The sequence below is a fragment of the Fundulus heteroclitus genome, chromosome 20 (genome assembly GCF_011125445.2).
Source record: "Fundulus heteroclitus isolate FHET01 chromosome 20, MU-UCD_Fhet_4.1, whole genome shotgun sequence".
Classification (NCBI taxonomy): domain Eukaryota; kingdom Metazoa; phylum Chordata; class Actinopteri; order Cyprinodontiformes; family Fundulidae; genus Fundulus; species Fundulus heteroclitus.
Window position 1 is genome coordinate 18,876,037 of NC_046380.1, and position 17,973 is coordinate 18,894,009.

At 42.1% G+C, this 17,973-nt stretch overlaps 1 protein-coding gene across 1 annotated transcript; it reads left to right on the top strand.

Moving 5' to 3' along the window:
* Positions 1 to 296: 296 nt before the first annotated feature.
* Positions 297 to 17,246, top strand: epha2a (eph receptor A2 a). Its single transcript, XM_012873296.3, has 17 exons — positions 297 to 372; positions 1,706 to 1,773; positions 3,732 to 4,383; positions 9,959 to 10,114; positions 10,219 to 10,551; positions 11,853 to 11,980; positions 12,104 to 12,284; positions 12,370 to 12,472; positions 12,702 to 12,751; positions 12,833 to 12,958; positions 13,987 to 14,172; positions 14,278 to 14,339; positions 14,495 to 14,704; positions 14,882 to 15,031; positions 15,279 to 15,472; positions 15,901 to 16,056; positions 16,460 to 17,246. The coding sequence occupies exons 1-17, from the start codon at positions 297 to 299 to the stop codon at positions 16,566 to 16,568; spliced, it is 2,940 nt and encodes a 979-aa protein (XP_012728750.2). The 3' UTR covers positions 16,569 to 17,246.
* The last annotated feature ends 727 nt before the right edge of the window (positions 17,247 to 17,973 follow it).

Here is a 17,973-nt window from a genome sequence, read left to right on the forward strand (position 1 = left end):
ATCAACGTTTCCTATGTACATAATTAACCCAAGAATGTCCCTGGAGCAATTCGAAAAGGTTCAAATTCTCCTTCAATGAACAGCTGCTTGGCTCCGCCCTCCTGACTCCATATTTGGAGGACTTCCACATTCCACCGGGCGGTGGGCGGAGCTATGACGCCACCTGTTTCTGAATGGGCCGTGGGGCTCCAGCGGTGTGGACACGACAAGCGTTCAGAGGCTGGAGTCGGCGAGGCTGGCGGCGGAAAGTAGCGCACAAGTTCGAGAGACGGGATTTATAAACGTTGTGTGGAAACATGGAGCTGGCTCGGGTCAACCTTTTCTTCTTTCTAATTATTAATCGAGTATTTATCACCCTTCAGACAAAAGAACGTAAGTAGTTTTTCTTTTTCTTTTCCTTCTTTTTTTTAAAGCAAGTTGTACAGAAAGAAAGTGGTGTAACTGGACCGCACCTGATGAGTCAGGAGGCTGGAATTTAAACTTTACTCTTTTGTTTTCCATTTACAGTTTAGACTTTTTCTTGTGTGTCTTTTATCTTTTTTTTAATCAAGATTTTATACTTACCTTGATGATCGAGTGCGGCGTGGTTTGAGCTCTTGATTTATTGATCTTGTTATAATGTCCGACTATTATGCAAAGGCTTCGATCATCGCTTTTTTTCCCTTCATCGCCAATCTTGTATTAATTGAATCGGCTCGTCTGCCTCTGCCAATGGAGCTATTGAAGGGGGGCACCTGTTTCCTGATTTAACATGTCACACTTTTTTTTTTGTTTCACTCGGGTCACGCAGATTCATGTATTTCCGCGCTTCATGGTCATTTAAAGGCCCACGCCTTTCTCAGACGCTATTAAAGTGTGCACCATGAGGCCCGTGGGACACGGTCACTGAAAATCTGAATCAAACCGACATGGCTGATTAAAACGTCAAAGCGTGGCATGTGCCCCCCCATAAAACACTGTCCCCCTCCATCAGATCAAAGCTGAGTTTTTCTTAACAGCTCAATAACTTATATCTGAAGATTGTGCTGGTCAAAGAGGAAATGTGCTGCTTTCTTTTGTATTTATTATATCATTAAACTCTTCTGGGGGACAACGCAAGGTTCCATGGGCCCCCCAAGGATTTAATTTGGGAGCCTACTTCAAAATCTGAAACTCAGATTAGTTACAGGGAGAGCAATATATTCAAAGCTAGAGAAAACTTCAGAATTTAGTTTCAAAGACATTTTCTAACATTACTTGGGACGGATAGAAGGATTTTAAATGCAGAAATGTTTTGTTCTGATCTTAAATTACCCCCTACATTGACTGCACAGCTTCGTTTTAACGCAAACAGTCAGTGACACCCGCCAGAAGGGCAGCAAGTCACAATAAATGGTATATGCTAAAGGAGCTGGTTGTTCCAAGCATGGTAATTGAAAGTTGGGTGGAAGGAAAAAAGTCTGGTATTCTTTTTGTTTAAGAAACTGGATTTTGGGGTTTCATTAAAAAATTGTAATTAAAATAACATAAATAAGATTCCTGGCGAACTGGCCAACATGTATTTTGAGAATTTTTTTTTTATCCTCTCAGGCCTGATATGGCGCCCAGTTTAAGTTTAATTATACCTTAGGGCAGCCAAGCACTGTTGCATATCGATGAGTTAGACATTGTCAGTTGAATATGAGCTGGTTGTAACTATGTCGTATGCTTCTGTTATACCCTGCAGATGTGTTGCTAGACATGAGAGCCTCTGGATCAGAGCTGGGATGGTTGACGTCGCCGAATGAGGCCGGGGTGAGTATTTATGCCCCAAACGGCAACTTTTAAGATTCTAGATCCATGATTTGAAACTTGACTCTTTATTAGTAAGACCTCTGCGGAAGTGTGGTTTAAAACCCGCTAAGTGACAATGACAAAGCCCTTCCCCTTGCTCATTTAGCGCCTCTAAAAAAGCTCTCTGGGGGAGAAGGAATGAACGGCAGCTCGATGAGGTTTGGCAGAGCTCCGCTTGTCTTGTGTTAATGTTACCCTTTCATAAAGAGCTTATGAATGCCGTTAAAATGTCAGGGCTCAACCTACATATAAATTTACTCTACCAAAGTGCATTTTATAGCGCTAAAGCGGATTCATTGCTTTTGTTGCCTAAACCAAATTTCCTTCCTTTCCTTTTCAACAAAGAGGAGATTACGCTCTGAAAAGACTAAGAAAGTCATAACAAAAAGAACAAAAAAAAAGTCTCATCCAGATGTACAGAGCCATCCTACCCATCTCTATCTATAGTCCAGTGGCTTTCCAGCCAAAATAAGAAACAGGATACGGCCATTTCCAGCGTGTGGTCTGTGTTTCTTGTTGCACTCAAAGATCTAAGAATGTACGGATTGGCGTTGTATCGAAAAGGATTTCCCTGTTTGTCAAAACTAGAGCTTTGTTCTACAAAAATCTCCTTCCCCCTTTCAAGATTTATTTAGTTTTGCACGTAGGATTATTATTTTGCCAAGCCTTTTTTTGGGTGTGAAAATATTTTAACTGTTGGATGCTTAAAGTCCAGAGTTTGGAGATAAATTGGAGTTAAAAAACAAAACAAAAAAAAACTCCACAAATGTCACAGCAATCCACAAAGACTCTATTTTATGAACCTTTATGCCGTTGTCACAAATTTACATTGGGTGGTCATTTGACGGAAGAGTCAATAAATATTGAGACAGGAAATTAAAGTAGGTTATGGTGCAGCAGCAGTGATCTGAGCCTTTCCAGTCAGAGTAATGTTTGCTATAAAAAATAAAATGACTTCAAAAGTGGAAACTCTGTATTGCTTTAAGAGGGCACTATTTTATTGTTCTCTTACACAAACTTACCTTTCTATTAAATAGTTGCTCTGACCAGAAACACCATCTGTTCTCAGTGGTGCAATGCCTACTATATTACTACTGTGTTACTTTAAGCATTTAATTATTCACAAAGTAGAGCTGGCTTTGGTCCACTTTAGTCTTGGAGCCAAGACCAAACGAGTTAAGACCAATTAATCTGGGTTTATACTAAGGGATCAATAAAGGGTTATCTACTGTGAGTAAGATATTAGCAATTTATAAACCGTTAAGATAATCTCACTTAAATCAAGCCTGAGGTGTCCCTTCAGTTTCAATGTAAACGTTTCAACTTGTCAAAGACAAGAAAATGAAAGGATAACTTTATTTGAATTCAGAAATTGATTGTTTCCCCCTTTCCCCCCCTCACCCCAGTTGTAAAGTTTAAGCACTGCACTCGACCTCCGAAAGGCTCCCAAACTGCTTACATATGATGTGTTAAATTTTAATCAGGACTTAAACCTTTTAATCTTTTGACACGTCAGTGCTTCCCTCTTATAAAAACCCTCTAATTGCTGGTGACTCCGCTGCCGTGCCTCTCTCTCTCTCTCTCTCTCTCTCTCACAGAGCTTGTTTAACGGCCATAAACGTTGGCTCTACTGTAGTAGTTGCTGGGTTGATGCCTTCCACCCATGCAGCCATGTGTGTTAAAGGAAAACCCACACACGTCGATAGCATGCAGCACATGTCCAGACAATGTTAATGTATGAAGAGAGAGAGAGAGAGAGAGAAAAAAAGAGCTTCCGCAGACATCTGAGCCTTTGGAGTTTCTCAGAAAGCATGAAAGAAGCTGAGTCTCATAAATTAATTTTCCTTTTTTTTCCTTGTGACTTGGGATGATTTGGTGATGATTATGCTCTTTTCTTTTTTGTTGTCCTCTCTTTGCAGTGGGAGATTGTTCAGACGGTGGTGAACGGCTCCCTTTTTTACACCTACAGCGTTTGTAACATAGACTCCACCGACCAGGACAACTGGCTGCGGACGACTTTCATTCAGAGGCGCCCGGAGAGCAGCCGCGTCTCCGTGGAGCTCCGGTTCGTCGTCCGGGACTGCAACACCTTCGACGGCGCCTCCGTCACCTGCAAGGAGACCTTCAACCTCTTCTACTCGGAGGCCGACGCCGACGTGGGGACCAGCTTCCGCGCGGGGCAGTTCCGCAAGGTGGCCACCATCGCTCCCGACGAGGTCACGAGGGGCCGCGTGCCGAAGATCAACACCGAGACCAAAGTCGTGGGGCCCCTGTCCAAAAAGGGCTTCTACCTGGCCTTCCAGGACATGGGCGCCTGCGTGGCCCTGCTGTCCGTCAGGGTCTACTACAAGACGTGCCCGTCCACCGTGCAGAGCCTGGCGGCCTTCCCGGAGACGGTGGCAGATGCCCTGCTGTCGTCTCCCGTGGCGGAGGTGGAGGGCGACTGCGTGAAGAATGCCGTCAGTCAGACCACCCCACGCATTCACTGCACAGCTGAGGGCGAATGGGTGGTTCCCGTGGGCCAGTGCCAGTGTCTCCCGGGATACGAAGCCACGGGCGACTCCTGCCAAGGTGAGCGCTGCCAGAAATCTGCCCCCGCCGTGTTTGTGTTTGGTTTTTTATGGTTCTGTAACAAATTTGTCTGGTCGGTTGGGGATCAGCGCCCAGGAATGTTAATTGTGTCAGGTTTGTTTGGAAATAGGTGCCAAGAGAAGGCAAACAAGGGTTTCTTCATGTCCCACAGTCGGATAAGCCTGAGAGGAAATTACAACTGTCTCCCACAACCGCCTCATCATATATATACCTGTTGCCCAACAGGTCTTTGTTTCCGCCGCTGGTCTCTCAGGTTTCAGGAATGGGGCAGGGCTCAGATTCTGTTTTATGACTTCCACTGAAAATAAGGCTCTGCCCGCACCTCTATATGACCTTTGAATTTGTTTTGGATTCATAAAACTATTTAAATTCAATTTAAAGCTTTAGAATGTGACGTTGATTGAAAACTGCTGGATTTGGCGGCGGAGCCAAAGTTGAAGATCCAAGCTCAAACGCTGGTCTCCCGTGAATTATGCAAATTGGACGAATTAGTTTTTACAGGGTGTTAAAATAGAGGCTAAAGAATAGTATGTTACAGTTTTTAAATTGTGCATATCAACTACCATGATGGCAAATATTAAGTTTTCCAGGTACACTGGACTTGGATTTAATAGGTTTTCCGTGTTATGCCCGACAATCTTTTTTTTTAAGAATTACTTACTTAAAGATTCAGTTTTTACTGAAAAGTTTACATTTTCAAGTTTCATCAGTAAAAAAACAAAAATCAACAGACTGTTCTTTCTGTTGGATTTCCAAGAGGGAAAGTCAGACGTTTCCAAAGAACCCTCGCCTCAGAATTCAACATGGCAGCGTTGGGAACGTTGGGAAACTCCTCAACATGCTTTGTTTGAAAATCCTCTCAAAGCTGCAATTATGCTTGTTGCATCAAGCCCCGTTTTCTTACACGCTTTTTCCTTCCACCCAACTTTCCAAAAATGTCCTTGCACACGCCACTCTGAGAACAGCCAGCCTCGTAACCATGACCTTTTGTAGCTGATTTAATTCATTTAAAAAATTCAGTTCCAGAAATGAAGCTCATAGATTCTGGATCTACAAACATGTGAAGTAATTAAGTATACACATTTAAGCATTTACGTGTGTTAGATTCTCTTTCTTGAAAAAAAAAAAAAAAGAGTACTGCGTAAAACTAATTTAAAACAGCTGCTGTTATGCTTGTTGCTTGCTCACATTTTCTGCCAAACTCTTTCCTTCCACTCAACTTTCCAAGATCTGGAGATATTAATTGAAAAAAAAAATGGCTTGAGATACTTTCGTACAATGAAATTTTATAAAATGGGATTTTATAACATAAACACAAGTAGAGACAAGTTACTTGAATTAAAAACACAACAAAACGAAAGGACACAGCGCTGGCGTTCATGCTCTGTCTGCGCTCTTTGCATGCATGGACGTTGGTCTGCCCTTTGGTATTCTGGGGTGTGGTGAGTGGAGCTGGAGGAAACGTGGGAGGAGAACGGGTATGGAGTGAGGAGGAAGAAGGGAGGAAGGGCCCTCAGTGTGCTGTGGGGATTTCAGAGAGGAATTCTTTCTTCCTCACGTCACCCCCAGAACCTACAGCGCTGATTGACGGGAGGAAGGACTGTGTGAACGTGTCGGAGTCACTACCTGAAAGAGCCGTGTGTCTTCTCCTCGCAGGAATTTGTTTTGGCGCGGTCGCTGAGGCAACGGCAACCGCAGATTGCAGGGAAGCGGCTGACACACCTTTCAGGGGTTAGACTGAGTCAGGCTGCGGTTTTATGACTCCTCACTGTCCGAGCCACCTTGACTGGCAAAGTCATGGGCGGTTTGGGAACCTGTTGCTAGAAGTGGGCATTTCTTCCAGAGTTAAGAAATAATCCTTTATATGGTCAATTACCATTAAATTAATCTTAAAAGTGGTTAATGAAGAGCTTCTGGAGCTTTCCTTTTTTTTTAAAATCGTAATTATTGGGCCTGCTAGTAAAAATGTATGCATTTAAAAATGTTAATTAGTTCTAGTGATAGATACTTTGGCTAACAGTGAGTTTAGTAGATGTTTTTTTTAAATACCTTGTGTTTACCTTCTTTGATGGCCACTAAAAAAAGTTCTTAACAAACTTATTGGAGCTACTGTTATTAACAGCCTCAATAATTCCCTATCAAATAAATTAAACTGACATTGTGTTAAATACGCTTTTAATGAGTTTGTCTGAGCGTCTAGTAACATTCAGGGGTATATCAACCCTGTCTCTCTTCTATTGGCAACAATGAGTCTTAAATAGCCAGAATCAAGTTAGCCATGAACCGTGAGCAACTCTTAAAAACGGGAAAGACAAAGAGTACAAATCCTTCACAAAGACAGAGCTTAAAAAAACCGAAACATGATTAAAAATGCAAATAAGAAACAAATTTAGAGATAATTAAAAACCAAAATACAACAAATATTTAAAAGGACAGTAAGAAAAAGCACATTTAAAACGTAAAGTTTTCCACTTCAAGTAAGACGGATAAACTTTGATCCCTGTGAGTGAAGAAATGGCAACACTCGCCTAATGAACTGCATGTTCACTTGTTGGCTATAAGTTTCATGTCATTCCTTTAGCCCAGGGAAACAAGAAGTAATGAAATACAGATTATGCTGCTGCAATATAAAAAGAAAAAAATATTTAAGCCTTTAATTTTTTACAAATCTTTACCAGGGATACCAATAAGTCTGGAGGGCAGTACAGTTGCATATGGTGCTTCATTTATGTAGACCAAACAAAGAATTGATTAGGAGGCAAATTAGCCGATAATGAAAAGTTCAGCCCAACATACCAATGACTGATAAGGTCTGTACTTCAAAGCACAAGTGTTGCAATCACGTTGTAAAAAAAAAAAAAAAAAAAAACACACATCAAGATGGGGCAGAGAAATGTTTTAGTCTTCAAGGTTTCCGATGATGGCCATACCGGGAGATGGAAACGGAAGTTGGCAAAAAGAGGCAGGAAATTGGCTTCTTACAGGGAAATGTATGATTCCAAAGTTTGGATGATAACCTGTTTAATCAGACAGAGGAAACATCTGTCGTTAGGCGAAGAAGAACTTTTTCTTTTTTTTTTCTGTCAGCCAAGAGAAAGTGATATCCTAACAGGCTCATGTCCTGCGTGTGGATTCCACCGACGACGAGCCCAACTGCTGTGGGAAAAGGAAGCAGGAGCGACACGAGGAGGAATGCTGACTGACACAAATAAGCAGATTGTCCTTTGGCGGACAGTTGGTGCATGAGCGGAGGTTAGCTTGGCGGGCTGCTTAGTTAGGTGCGGGGTGTAATTTAGTCAAGAGGATTAGTAGAGCCACAGGACAGCTGTTAGCCAATGACATGCCCCGCTCGCTCTCCTTTTGCTCTTTCATCCGGTTGTTAACACACGCAACGAGCTCCCTAATCCACGTTCTCACAACAATGGGTGGAACCACAAAGAGCAAAACAAAAAGAAGAAAAAAAAAGTTTCAATTATTAGATGCACCGGTGCGTAACTTATGTTCTGTAGAGAATTTTAGTTCAAGAGAGCATGAGAACAAACAAAGAGCATTAAAAACAATCATTTGGAAAACTTGCGGTAATCTAAGTCAACTATTTGCATCAGATGTGCAATGCAAATGTATGCTAAACATTTAGATAGGAGATACTGCCAAAGTTTGCATTGACAATGTTCAGGTTTTTTTTTTTTTTTTCTTTTAACACTGCACACATGCTGCCATTTATGAGCTTTATAAAGAGCAGCGCAACATGTTTATGGCACCACTCTGTCCGATCTCGCAGACAATAGATGAATAGGGGCCGTAGTTCCTTTAGTACGTGACAGAGGTCCTGCTGTTCCAGCGCAAGATAAAATGGGCAGGCCCCCTTTTCTTATTCCAAATACCACGGGCTACACCCCCTCTGTCGCTGAGTGACTCCCCAGAGAGAGCTTCTGTTGGTGCTCCAGACCTTAAACCCCCCCGCCATCCCCCCTTCTATTCATCTTCATCCCACACTCAACCTGCTCCTTCTCCTCCTGTGCACCGGCACTACTTGGGGTGCAAAGGTCCTTCTGCTTTGGTGGTGAAGTAGCGCGTCCATGTCTTTAATCCGAGGTTCGCTCTCTGGCAACAGGACAAACATCAGATTAAAGGCAGAGCCTCAGAAAGCAGAGAGTGATGAGATATTTGAATCTTTTTTATTTTAAAACAGCTCTGTTTTAAAATAGTCCTGTCCCCATGCGTTCCACACATGCAGGAGACGATGCTTTGGACAGATGAGACCAAAATGTAACTTTTTGGCCTACGTTAAAAAAAAAGCTAGATATGGTGACGCCCTGAACGCGCTACCTCCAAGGTGAAACACTGTTGGAAGCATCGTGCTGGTCAAGAGTTGACGTGACGATGGATGGCAAGGCAAGGCAAGGCAAATTTATTTATATAGCACAATTCAGTACAGAGACAATGCAAAGTGCTTTACATGATTAAAATATAGGAATAAAAGCAAGTAGGGATAGAATGTAGACACAAAAAAGAACATTAAAAACAGTAAAACAGTTTAACTGGAACATTCAAAGGCAATTTTAAACAAATGTGTTTTTAATCTTGATTTAAAGGAACCCAGGCTTTCCGCACTTTTACAGTTTTCTGGAAGTTTGTTCCAAATAAGTGGAGCATAGGCACTAAATGCTGCTTCTCCGTGTTTGGTTCGTGTTCTAGGTATGCAGAGAAGGCTGGAGCCAGAAGACCTTAGTGGTCTGGATGGTTGATACACTGATAACAAGTCTGTGATGTATTTAGGTGCTAAGCCATTAAGGGATTTATAGACTAATAGAAGTATTTTAAAGTCTATTCTCTGAGATACAGGGAGCCAGTGTAATGACTTTAGAACCGGGGTTATGTGCTCTACTTTCTTAGGATGGAGCTAAATGCAGCGCAAACCTGGAAGAAAAACCTGGTATTGGCTGCAAAAGAGTTGGACACTGTGGCCTTATCCCAGTCAGAAAATACGTGCATCTGCTTCCACAAAGGAAGGAAGAAAGGAGCGGAAGCAACAGCCCCAGACTGAATTGTGGGCCCGCTTTCTGATTTCTGTCCCGCATAAACGTGCATCAACCTCCCCCCGGTGCCCTGGAAAGGTCTCTGTCGCCTCAATGAAAAGTCTGCTTTAAACCGCGGCACCAGTTTCCAAGGTGCCATTTCCTTTTGGCAAAAACAAAAATATTATCCAGCAGAAATTTGAGCCTGCAGAGTTCACAGGGGAAAGCAGAGATCCGATCACCTGATGGATTTACTGCCCCGCTGCCATCCGGTGCGCTCCCGGCAGTGTGACCTGAGCTCGTGCCCCCAGGCAGAGAAGGAAAGACAAGTGGAGGCAGATCGTCAGGGAAATCCCGTCTCATTCTTCCGGATGCAAAGACTATGTGATTATAGGTTGCTCACAGCAAAATGCTTCCTGTTGGCTGGAAAGAGGCTGGACGGGCTTATTGTTTGCTTTTTGATCACTCATTCCTTCCTCTGTTTGTCTCTTTCATATGTCACAGTGAAATGAACACACCCTTTCTCTCTCACACAGAATGCAAACCAGGCTACTTCAAACCGTCTGTCTCCAGTGAGCTGTGCCAAGTTTGCCCAGATAACACCAAGCCTTCTTCAGCTGGTGCCACCGAGTGTCTCTGCGAGGACGGCTTTTTCAGATCCCCTTCAGACCCTCCGGCGGCAGCTTGCTCTGGTAAGAAACCCCAGCTCACTGTCACTTCTACACACCGAGCTCCCGTTAAACTCGCCGGATCTGTTTCGGAGGACGTGTCTGATTGGTTTATTTTCCTCGTCAAGCTCCGCCCAGTCGCCCACGCAACCTGGCCTCCACCACCCTCTCGGGGGAGGGCCGCCTGCTGCTGTCCTGGAGCCCACCTCTGAGGACCGGAGGCCGCAGCGACCTCACCTACAGCGTGGCGTGTGAGATCTGCGACGAGTCCCAGTGTGTGCCCTGCGGCGAGAAGATCCGCTTCGAGAGCGGTCCGACAGAGCTTCAGAAGTCCGAAGTCGTTGCCAGCGGCCTGGATTCTCATCACAACTACACGTTCACCGTGGAGGCTCATAGTGGAGTGTCCCAGCATGGCAAGGAGAGGGCCACTGCTACCATCACCACCACACTGGATTATACAAGTGAGATTTATGGGCCTCCCTTGCTTTTAATGTTTGTTCATAAGTACCCTGTGAGTTTACAGCACCAAGCACATAAGCATTGTTATAAATATGTATAAAAGACCTTAATATAAATCAATCTTTAACCATGGAGACATAATCTCTCTTGAGAAAAATGCTGGATTTGGTTTGAGTGAATTTATTTTGTCTGATCAATAATCCCCCATTTTGAAACAATTTACACTCACCGTTGCCACGATTGTTGGTACCGTACAACTTTTAACAATTCCTTTAAATAACTGTGTCTAATGGATTTTCTAAAATTAATAATTAAATGTCTTTTTTTTTTAGGTTGTTTCGTCTTTAGACTTTACATTGCATGGAAATAATATAACAAAGAGGCGAATTCTTCAAAATAGAAAAGATGCAAGAATATAGTTCCTCTCCAAAAGATTTTCTTGTCGTAACTTTCTGAGACAAAGTAAGCACTTTTATAAGCATTTTCACTTATAAGCATATCGCAAAGTGCTTTATAACAAAAATTAAAATAAATGAAACCTAGAAAGTGACATAAAATGTTAGTTAAATCTAAATAAAACAATAAAGTTCCACAAAGCAATAAAAGTAAGTAAACACAACATATTAAAAGGCTATCTAACTAAAAGCCTGCAGTAAAAGTGATGGGATGTTCTCCTGTCTTTCCCATTTTGACGAGCAGCAAACGCTCTCGTGCCACCTCATTCTTTTATTTAATAAAGGAAACAGGAAGTCGTGGATTACTACAATAAATCCCTTAGATGCTTAGACAAACTTAAAAACAAAAAAAATGTCAGTTACATTTATTTTATGGGAAATGTCAGTGACGTCAATAATTGTGCTAATGGCAAATCTGTAAAAGGAAATTAAACAAAAAGAACCAATTATTTTTGTATTAATTATTAGAATTTATTTCCTCAAAGAATAGATTGAATCAAATTAAAGGGTGATTTTTCTTTCTGTGTGACAATAGAAGTTTTCCGTCTCTCTCACACATCTCTACCAGGGGTGTTAATAGTTTTGCAGGACTGCGAGGCTCCGTATGATATAACTAAAGTCTAAGATAAGTGTGCTTTGTAGCGTTACAGTAAGCTAGTATTCTTAAGGGGAGGAAAAAAATGTTTTTTTTTGTGTGCAACCTTTCAATTAAAGGCTTCTACAAAAGACGGACCTACTACACAGAGAGGAATTTGGTCTGACCCACTGAATCCCAAAGGCTTTCATTTCCAAGCACTATGATTAGTCACTAACCATTATTTTGCACTCTGTCTCTCGCCGACCGCTAGATCCCCCCAAGGTGACGTCGATCCAGCTGGATGATCGTAGTCCCACCAGCCTGTCTCTGTCCTGGACTCTGTCTCGCAGACCTCCGGCCCACATCAATCACCACTATGAGCTTATGTACCGTAAAAAAGTAAGATAAGGAGCTTCTCTTTTCCCACGTGCAGTTAAAAAAAAAGAGCTACGACAGTTCACTTCTAATAAAGATTAGTGTGAGAGTAAGTCTTTCTAACACAATTTCCATTTCTCTTTGCAGGATATTGAGGGAGCGAGTGATGTGACCACTTACACGGTCCTAATTCTGGACAAAAACTCTGTCCAGATCAACGATCTCACCCCAGATACTACCTACGTGTTCAGAGTTTCGGTCAAACTGAGTTCTGAAGCTATGCCCGGCAGCTACAGCAACGAGCACACGTTTCATACTCCGGCTTTAGGTACCCAAGGCACATTGAAATAATATAGTGTATATATGAGTGTGTTTCAAAACGACAAATGTCTGATTGCGTATGATCTGTGCAGCCGAACCGCTGACACAGGACAAGACCACCTTGGTGATGGGAGCTGTGGTCGGCGTAGCCGTTATCCTACTTCTCGTGGTGGTCTTCCTGCTGTTCCGAAGAAGGTGCGTTTTACGTGTGTGTGTCATCAAGATAGATGTTATAGTCCATCTACAAACCTGTAAACTCTGTGATTATCAGCCACAAAACAAAGGAGGGGTTTTAGTAATAGTCGGTGTTGCTGTGAGATAAATCCTGTGTCTCGTTTAGCTGAGGCTGACCTGCAATTATTAAGAAGCTGAGATCTATTGCGCCTGTAGTCTTATAGCGATTGGTCTTGTTTTTCCCTCTCAGGAGACTGATTTCTCGCAGCAGAGGACCTGAAGATCCCTACTTTTCTACAGGTTAGCAAACCAGGCGAGCAACATTTTGTCTAACAGCTATTAAATGTTTGTTTTTAACCTTGTTATGTCTGTCTTCTTCAGATCAGCTTAAGCCTCTGAAGGCGTACGTCGACCCACACACGTACGAGGACCCTAACATCGCCATCCAAAAGTTCGTTAAAGAAATCGACCCAAACTTGATCAGCCAACAGAAAGTCATCGGTGTTGGTAAGAGGGTTTTCAAATATTCATTGATTTTAATTGGAGACTCACAAGCTAAATATTTTGATTTCTGATTATTATTACTATGTTTTTTTACTTATTGAAGTTCAGGCCTGCATATACATATTTTAGGTGTTTAGGATCTCCCTTTGAGAATTGCAAATAACAACAAAAGGCTTAGTTCTACTTTCTGCATGAATTGAAAATTTTACTTATTTAACGATAACATTTTGATCAAAGTTGTCTCTCTTCGCATCTCTGAAAAAATTTACAAATACAATAAAACTCATAAGGCTGCTGGACAGAGGCTTTCGTACAAATAAACCCAACTAAAAATAATAAAAGCTTATCTCCGTTACCAATTTACAATATAAAATGTATCTCATAAGCTTTTTTACACCTTAAAATATAAAAGTGATCCATATAACAAGATGTTGTTTTATTTTCTCGAATATACATAAAACATCTAAATTATGTCCAACTTCATGTTTGAGTAAAAACGTTCAACTTTGCTATTATTTTTAAATGATGCATTAATCTATTGTAACTATTACAATACCCTTTTTTAAACATATGAGCAATAATTAGTTATTTTTTATTATGACCAGAGAGAGCAGTAGATTTTACACAGCTCTGCAGGTAAACTTGATTCTATTATTATAAAAATAAAACTAAATAAAACTGATGCCATTTCCTTTCCAGAAGCATCTTCATATTTTTAGGATAGGTGTTTAAAATTAACTTCTCAAAAGAATTTCATTTTACACACCCATCTGATACTAAAAAGCCATCCTTTAAGCCTTCTTCCCTGAGCAGCAACTTCCACACTGAAGGGTGTGATTATAACTTAAGCCTGTCAACAATTAGGGATGATGTGTTTACTGAACAGAAAAAAAAAAATTGAACTTTTAATTTCTGACAAGCCAATAACCAATCAGGTCCGGTCAACTGTGAAATCTAACAATTTAGGCCAACAAACAATTTGTTGGTCAACTCTAAGCTTAATGATCTCTCTTTGCAACATGTTTTATCAGGTGAGTTCGGGGAAGTGTTTCGTGGCGTGATGAAGGTTCCTGGGAAACGAGAGGTGACGGTAGCCATCAAGACGCTGAAGCCCGGCTACTCAGAGAAGCAGAGGCAGGACTTCCTTAGCGAGGCCAGCATCATGGGCCAGTTCTCACACCCAAATATCATCCGGCTCGAAGGGGTCGTCACCAAATGTGAGTATAGAGCATCAACAGACCTTCAACGCCCAGCTGGATGTAGCGTTAATTCACTTTTTTGGTCACGTTTAATTTGAATTATATATTTTTTTGTATTTTCAGTCAAGCATGCCATGATAGTGACAGAATACATGGAGAATGGAGCTCTTGACACGTACCTGAAGGTAGGCGTCAGTATTTTCTAAAGACTTTACCTTTGCAAATCCAGGAAACTGTTTTTATATGTTTTATCGTCACTTCCATTGTGTTTTTGTATAACAATATATGCTTATATAATGAACAAGAACAGCAATTTGGTATATTCTCTTGTGTTCTTCAGGACCACGATACAGAGATTCCTCCATATCAGCTTTTGGGAATGCTGCGAGGAATAGCCGCTGGCATGAAATACCTCTCCGACATGAACTATGTCCACCGGGACTTGGCGGCGAGGAACGTTCTGGTCAACAGCAACCTGGAATGCAAGGTGTCCGACTTCGGGCTTTCCCGTGTGTTGGAGGACGACGCCGAGGGCACCTACACGACCAGAGTGAGTCCACGTTTTCATCTTACAGCCTACAGAGCAGAATAAGAAACTCCAACTCTGGCTGGGTTTAGTCTGTAACCACGGCACGTTGTCGATTGTTTCCACTCAGCCCCTCACCGCCTCAGGTTTCCTCTCCCTTCACATATTAAGCTTGATTTGTTGATGTTTCTCTCGTGTCAGGGAGGTAAAATCCCCATCCGCTGGACGGCTCCAGAGGCCATTGAATACAGGAAGTTCACCTCGGCCAGCGACGTGTGGAGCTTCGGCATAGTCATGTGGGAAGTCATGGCATTCGGAGAACGGCCCTATTGGGACATGAGCAACCACGAGGTATGTTTCATCTTTCACGGCCCTTGTGGGTGTGATGACTGATTGTTTCGGCCTGCGTTTGGTATGCGGCGATGGAGAGCAACCGTACGGCCGCCGCGTGGTTTCTCACCGTCTTCATTAAGTCTTAATGTCGGTGTAGGTGCGCAGCGGCGTGTTGGACCGCTGCCTGTTCAAACCGGCTGCAGGTCATAAATCTACCTTAATTTCTAGAGCTTTCTTAACTCGGCCACCCCCTTCCCCTCCTCAGGTCATGAAGGCTATCAACGAAGCTTTCAGGCTTCCTGCTCCGATGGAATGCCCGGCTGCTATCTACCAGCTCATGCTCGAGTGCTGGCAGCACGACCGCTCCAAGCGACCCCGCTTCTCAGACATCGTCAACATTTTGGATAAACTCCTGCAGTGTCCGGAGTCTTTGAAACCCATCGCCGACTTTGACCCGCGGTAAGGGCAAAATGTCCTTTTATCTCTTAAAGTAATATTGTTTGTGAAGTGGTTCATGAAATGCGCTTATACCAGCCTTCCATATATTTTTCTTTTTTAGTCATTCTGAAAATGAAAGTAGTACAAATGATTCCGGAGTATCTGGTATTTTCACCACTTTTCAGCAAGGATTATTATTTTTTTTAGGTATTTTTGATAAAGTTAAAACTAATCAAATGGTGCGCATAACCAAATAGCTACCTGGAGTCTTAATACATTTCCAAAACCCAATTTGTTGACTATATTATATTATTATTATTTCTGCAATTGTATTATTATTATTTCTGTAAGTTTAGAGAAAGACGGCTTATCGGTCTCTTTTCATCATTACATGCGTAGAAATGTGCATAACTTGCTCGTCGATAAGGATTTCCTGTTCTTCCCTGCAGCGTGTCCATCCGCCTGCCCAGCACCAGCGGCTGTGACAACACGATGTTCAGATCGGTGTCGGAGTGGCTGGAGTCCATCAAGATGAGCCAGTACAACGAAAGCTTCACTCGAGCAGGGATAACCACCATGGAGCACGTGCTCGCCTTGAGGCCCGAGTGAGTGCTCGCTGATCTATCCCACAACGTGCCGCAGTTTCGTTATTCCACTGATAAATCACTAAGCTCTCGGCTGACGCATTCGTTATATGGTTTTGCGAATGCAAGGACACCTGCTGTGCTAATTTCACTTCTGTCAGTCTCTGCTGCCACTGTAACGTTGAGACAGTTAAAACAATTTATGCATGACTTGTTGCTTTGACTTTTCAAGTTAAATATTTACCGTACTTGTCCGTGCAAATTAAACTTTCTGATTGAAAAAAAAAAGTGCTCTAAACCAAGATTACTCCACAGTTTAGTACTTTTAGCTCAGGAATGTGACTTTTTTTGTATCCTCGTACACCACATATTCCAACTTGTGTGTAGCTTTCTGACAGGGGCTGGTTGATTTGCTTCTTTTCAGAGACATTAAGAACATTGGAGTGCGGTTGCCCGGCCACATGAAGAGGATAGCATACAGCATCCTGGGCCTGAAAGACGAGACCAGCTCCCTCAGCGTGTTTGCAGTGTGATCTCAGCATTCCTCCAAATCAAAGTGCACTGACCGGCCATGCCATTTCACTCACAGACTATGAGGGGACAGAGGAGAGGAGGGGGGGGGGGTGAAACTGAGCCACGCTGCAAGGATTTTTTTTTTTTTGTCTGTATGTGGCCCAGCGTTGGGAGATTAAAGAGGAGCCACCCGAACCGCTCAGAAAAGGACTGGGAACCGAGCACATTCATGTACTATACCATAACGGAAGAGATTAATTTATATAAAAAAATGTTTCATATGTTGAACATATATGTACTTCATAAAAGTGTATAAAAAATGTGCATAATGTGAGAGTGCTTGCACTTGTATAAACTGACTGAAATATGCCAAGCACTCACTTTTTTTTTTCTTCTTCCAGTGATTCTGGATCCTTCAGTCTTTTTCTTTTCACTTTTCTGTGATTAGCGACTTGTTTTTAAATTTGAGAATCGCATTTCACTCAGGGCAAAAATCACAGATCCTTAATGTTTTGTAGTCATTGTCTTCATCACACGTTTTCATTTGTTTACATCATGTCTTAATACAACAGTTCATTTTTATTTAATATTTATTTCATTTTATATTTATGTCATTCGCACATGAAATAACAGATCTGGCGAGTGTGAGCCCGACTGTTTGTTCTTGTGTTTGAATAAAATGTTTTGTTGCCTAATGACTGATCGCGTTATCTTTTTTTTCCTCTTGTTTTTATTTTTCGTGATGCGTCCAAGTGGCTTTGAATTTAGCTCCCCTTTACCCTGCAACAAATTTGCTTCAGATGCCACCCAATCAGCAAACAGCTTTTATGCGCATAATTTATTCTCTGCATAAGAACTGCAGTTCTACTAAACCTCAGATGTTTGCGTGGAGGAAAACTATCCCTGCACATCATTCTGGTCTCTGAACACCTCCCCCCGTGAAACATTGTGGTCGCAGCATTATGCTATTCAGATGCATTCATTAGCTGAGACAGAGAAGTTGGTCAGAGTTGATGGAAAGATAAATGCAGCTAAATACAGGATTAAAACTGACGCAAACTGGTTAGAAGCCCCAAAAAGACTTTAGAGTGGCCTGCAGGTAGTGTTGTTCTATCAAATAAACCTAATGAAATCCATTTCAGATATAAAATAATTTTTTAAAGATTTTAAGGGATTTATATATCTCTGCAAGTCACTGAATATAGTGCATGCAAGTGTATAATGGGATAATGATCCACTTATCTTTAAAGGCGAGCTTACAGATAGACTTTGTAGTCAGCTGTGCATCCTCACAGAGCTCATTTGGTGCTGATTTTCATCTTGAAAACTCTGAAAGCAGAATCTCACACCTAAATACAATGTGGTCTATTTCACATCTGTTACTCTGCCACATTAAAGTGACCAGGCTCAGCATGACGTTCACTA

Bases quoted from the DNA above. Each gene is read 5' to 3' on its own strand.
- epha2a (XM_012873296.3), top strand. From the start codon at position 297: ATGGAGCTGGCTCGGGTCAACCTTTTCTTCTTTCTAATTATTAATCGA. The intron at 10,552-11,852 runs GTGAGATTTATG...GCCGACCGCTAG, and splicing joins CACCACACTGGATTATACAA to ATCCCCCCAAGGTGACGTCG. The intron at 11,981-12,103 runs GTAAGATAAGGA...TTCTCTTTGCAG, and splicing joins AGCTTATGTACCGTAAAAAA to GATATTGAGGGAGCGAGTGA.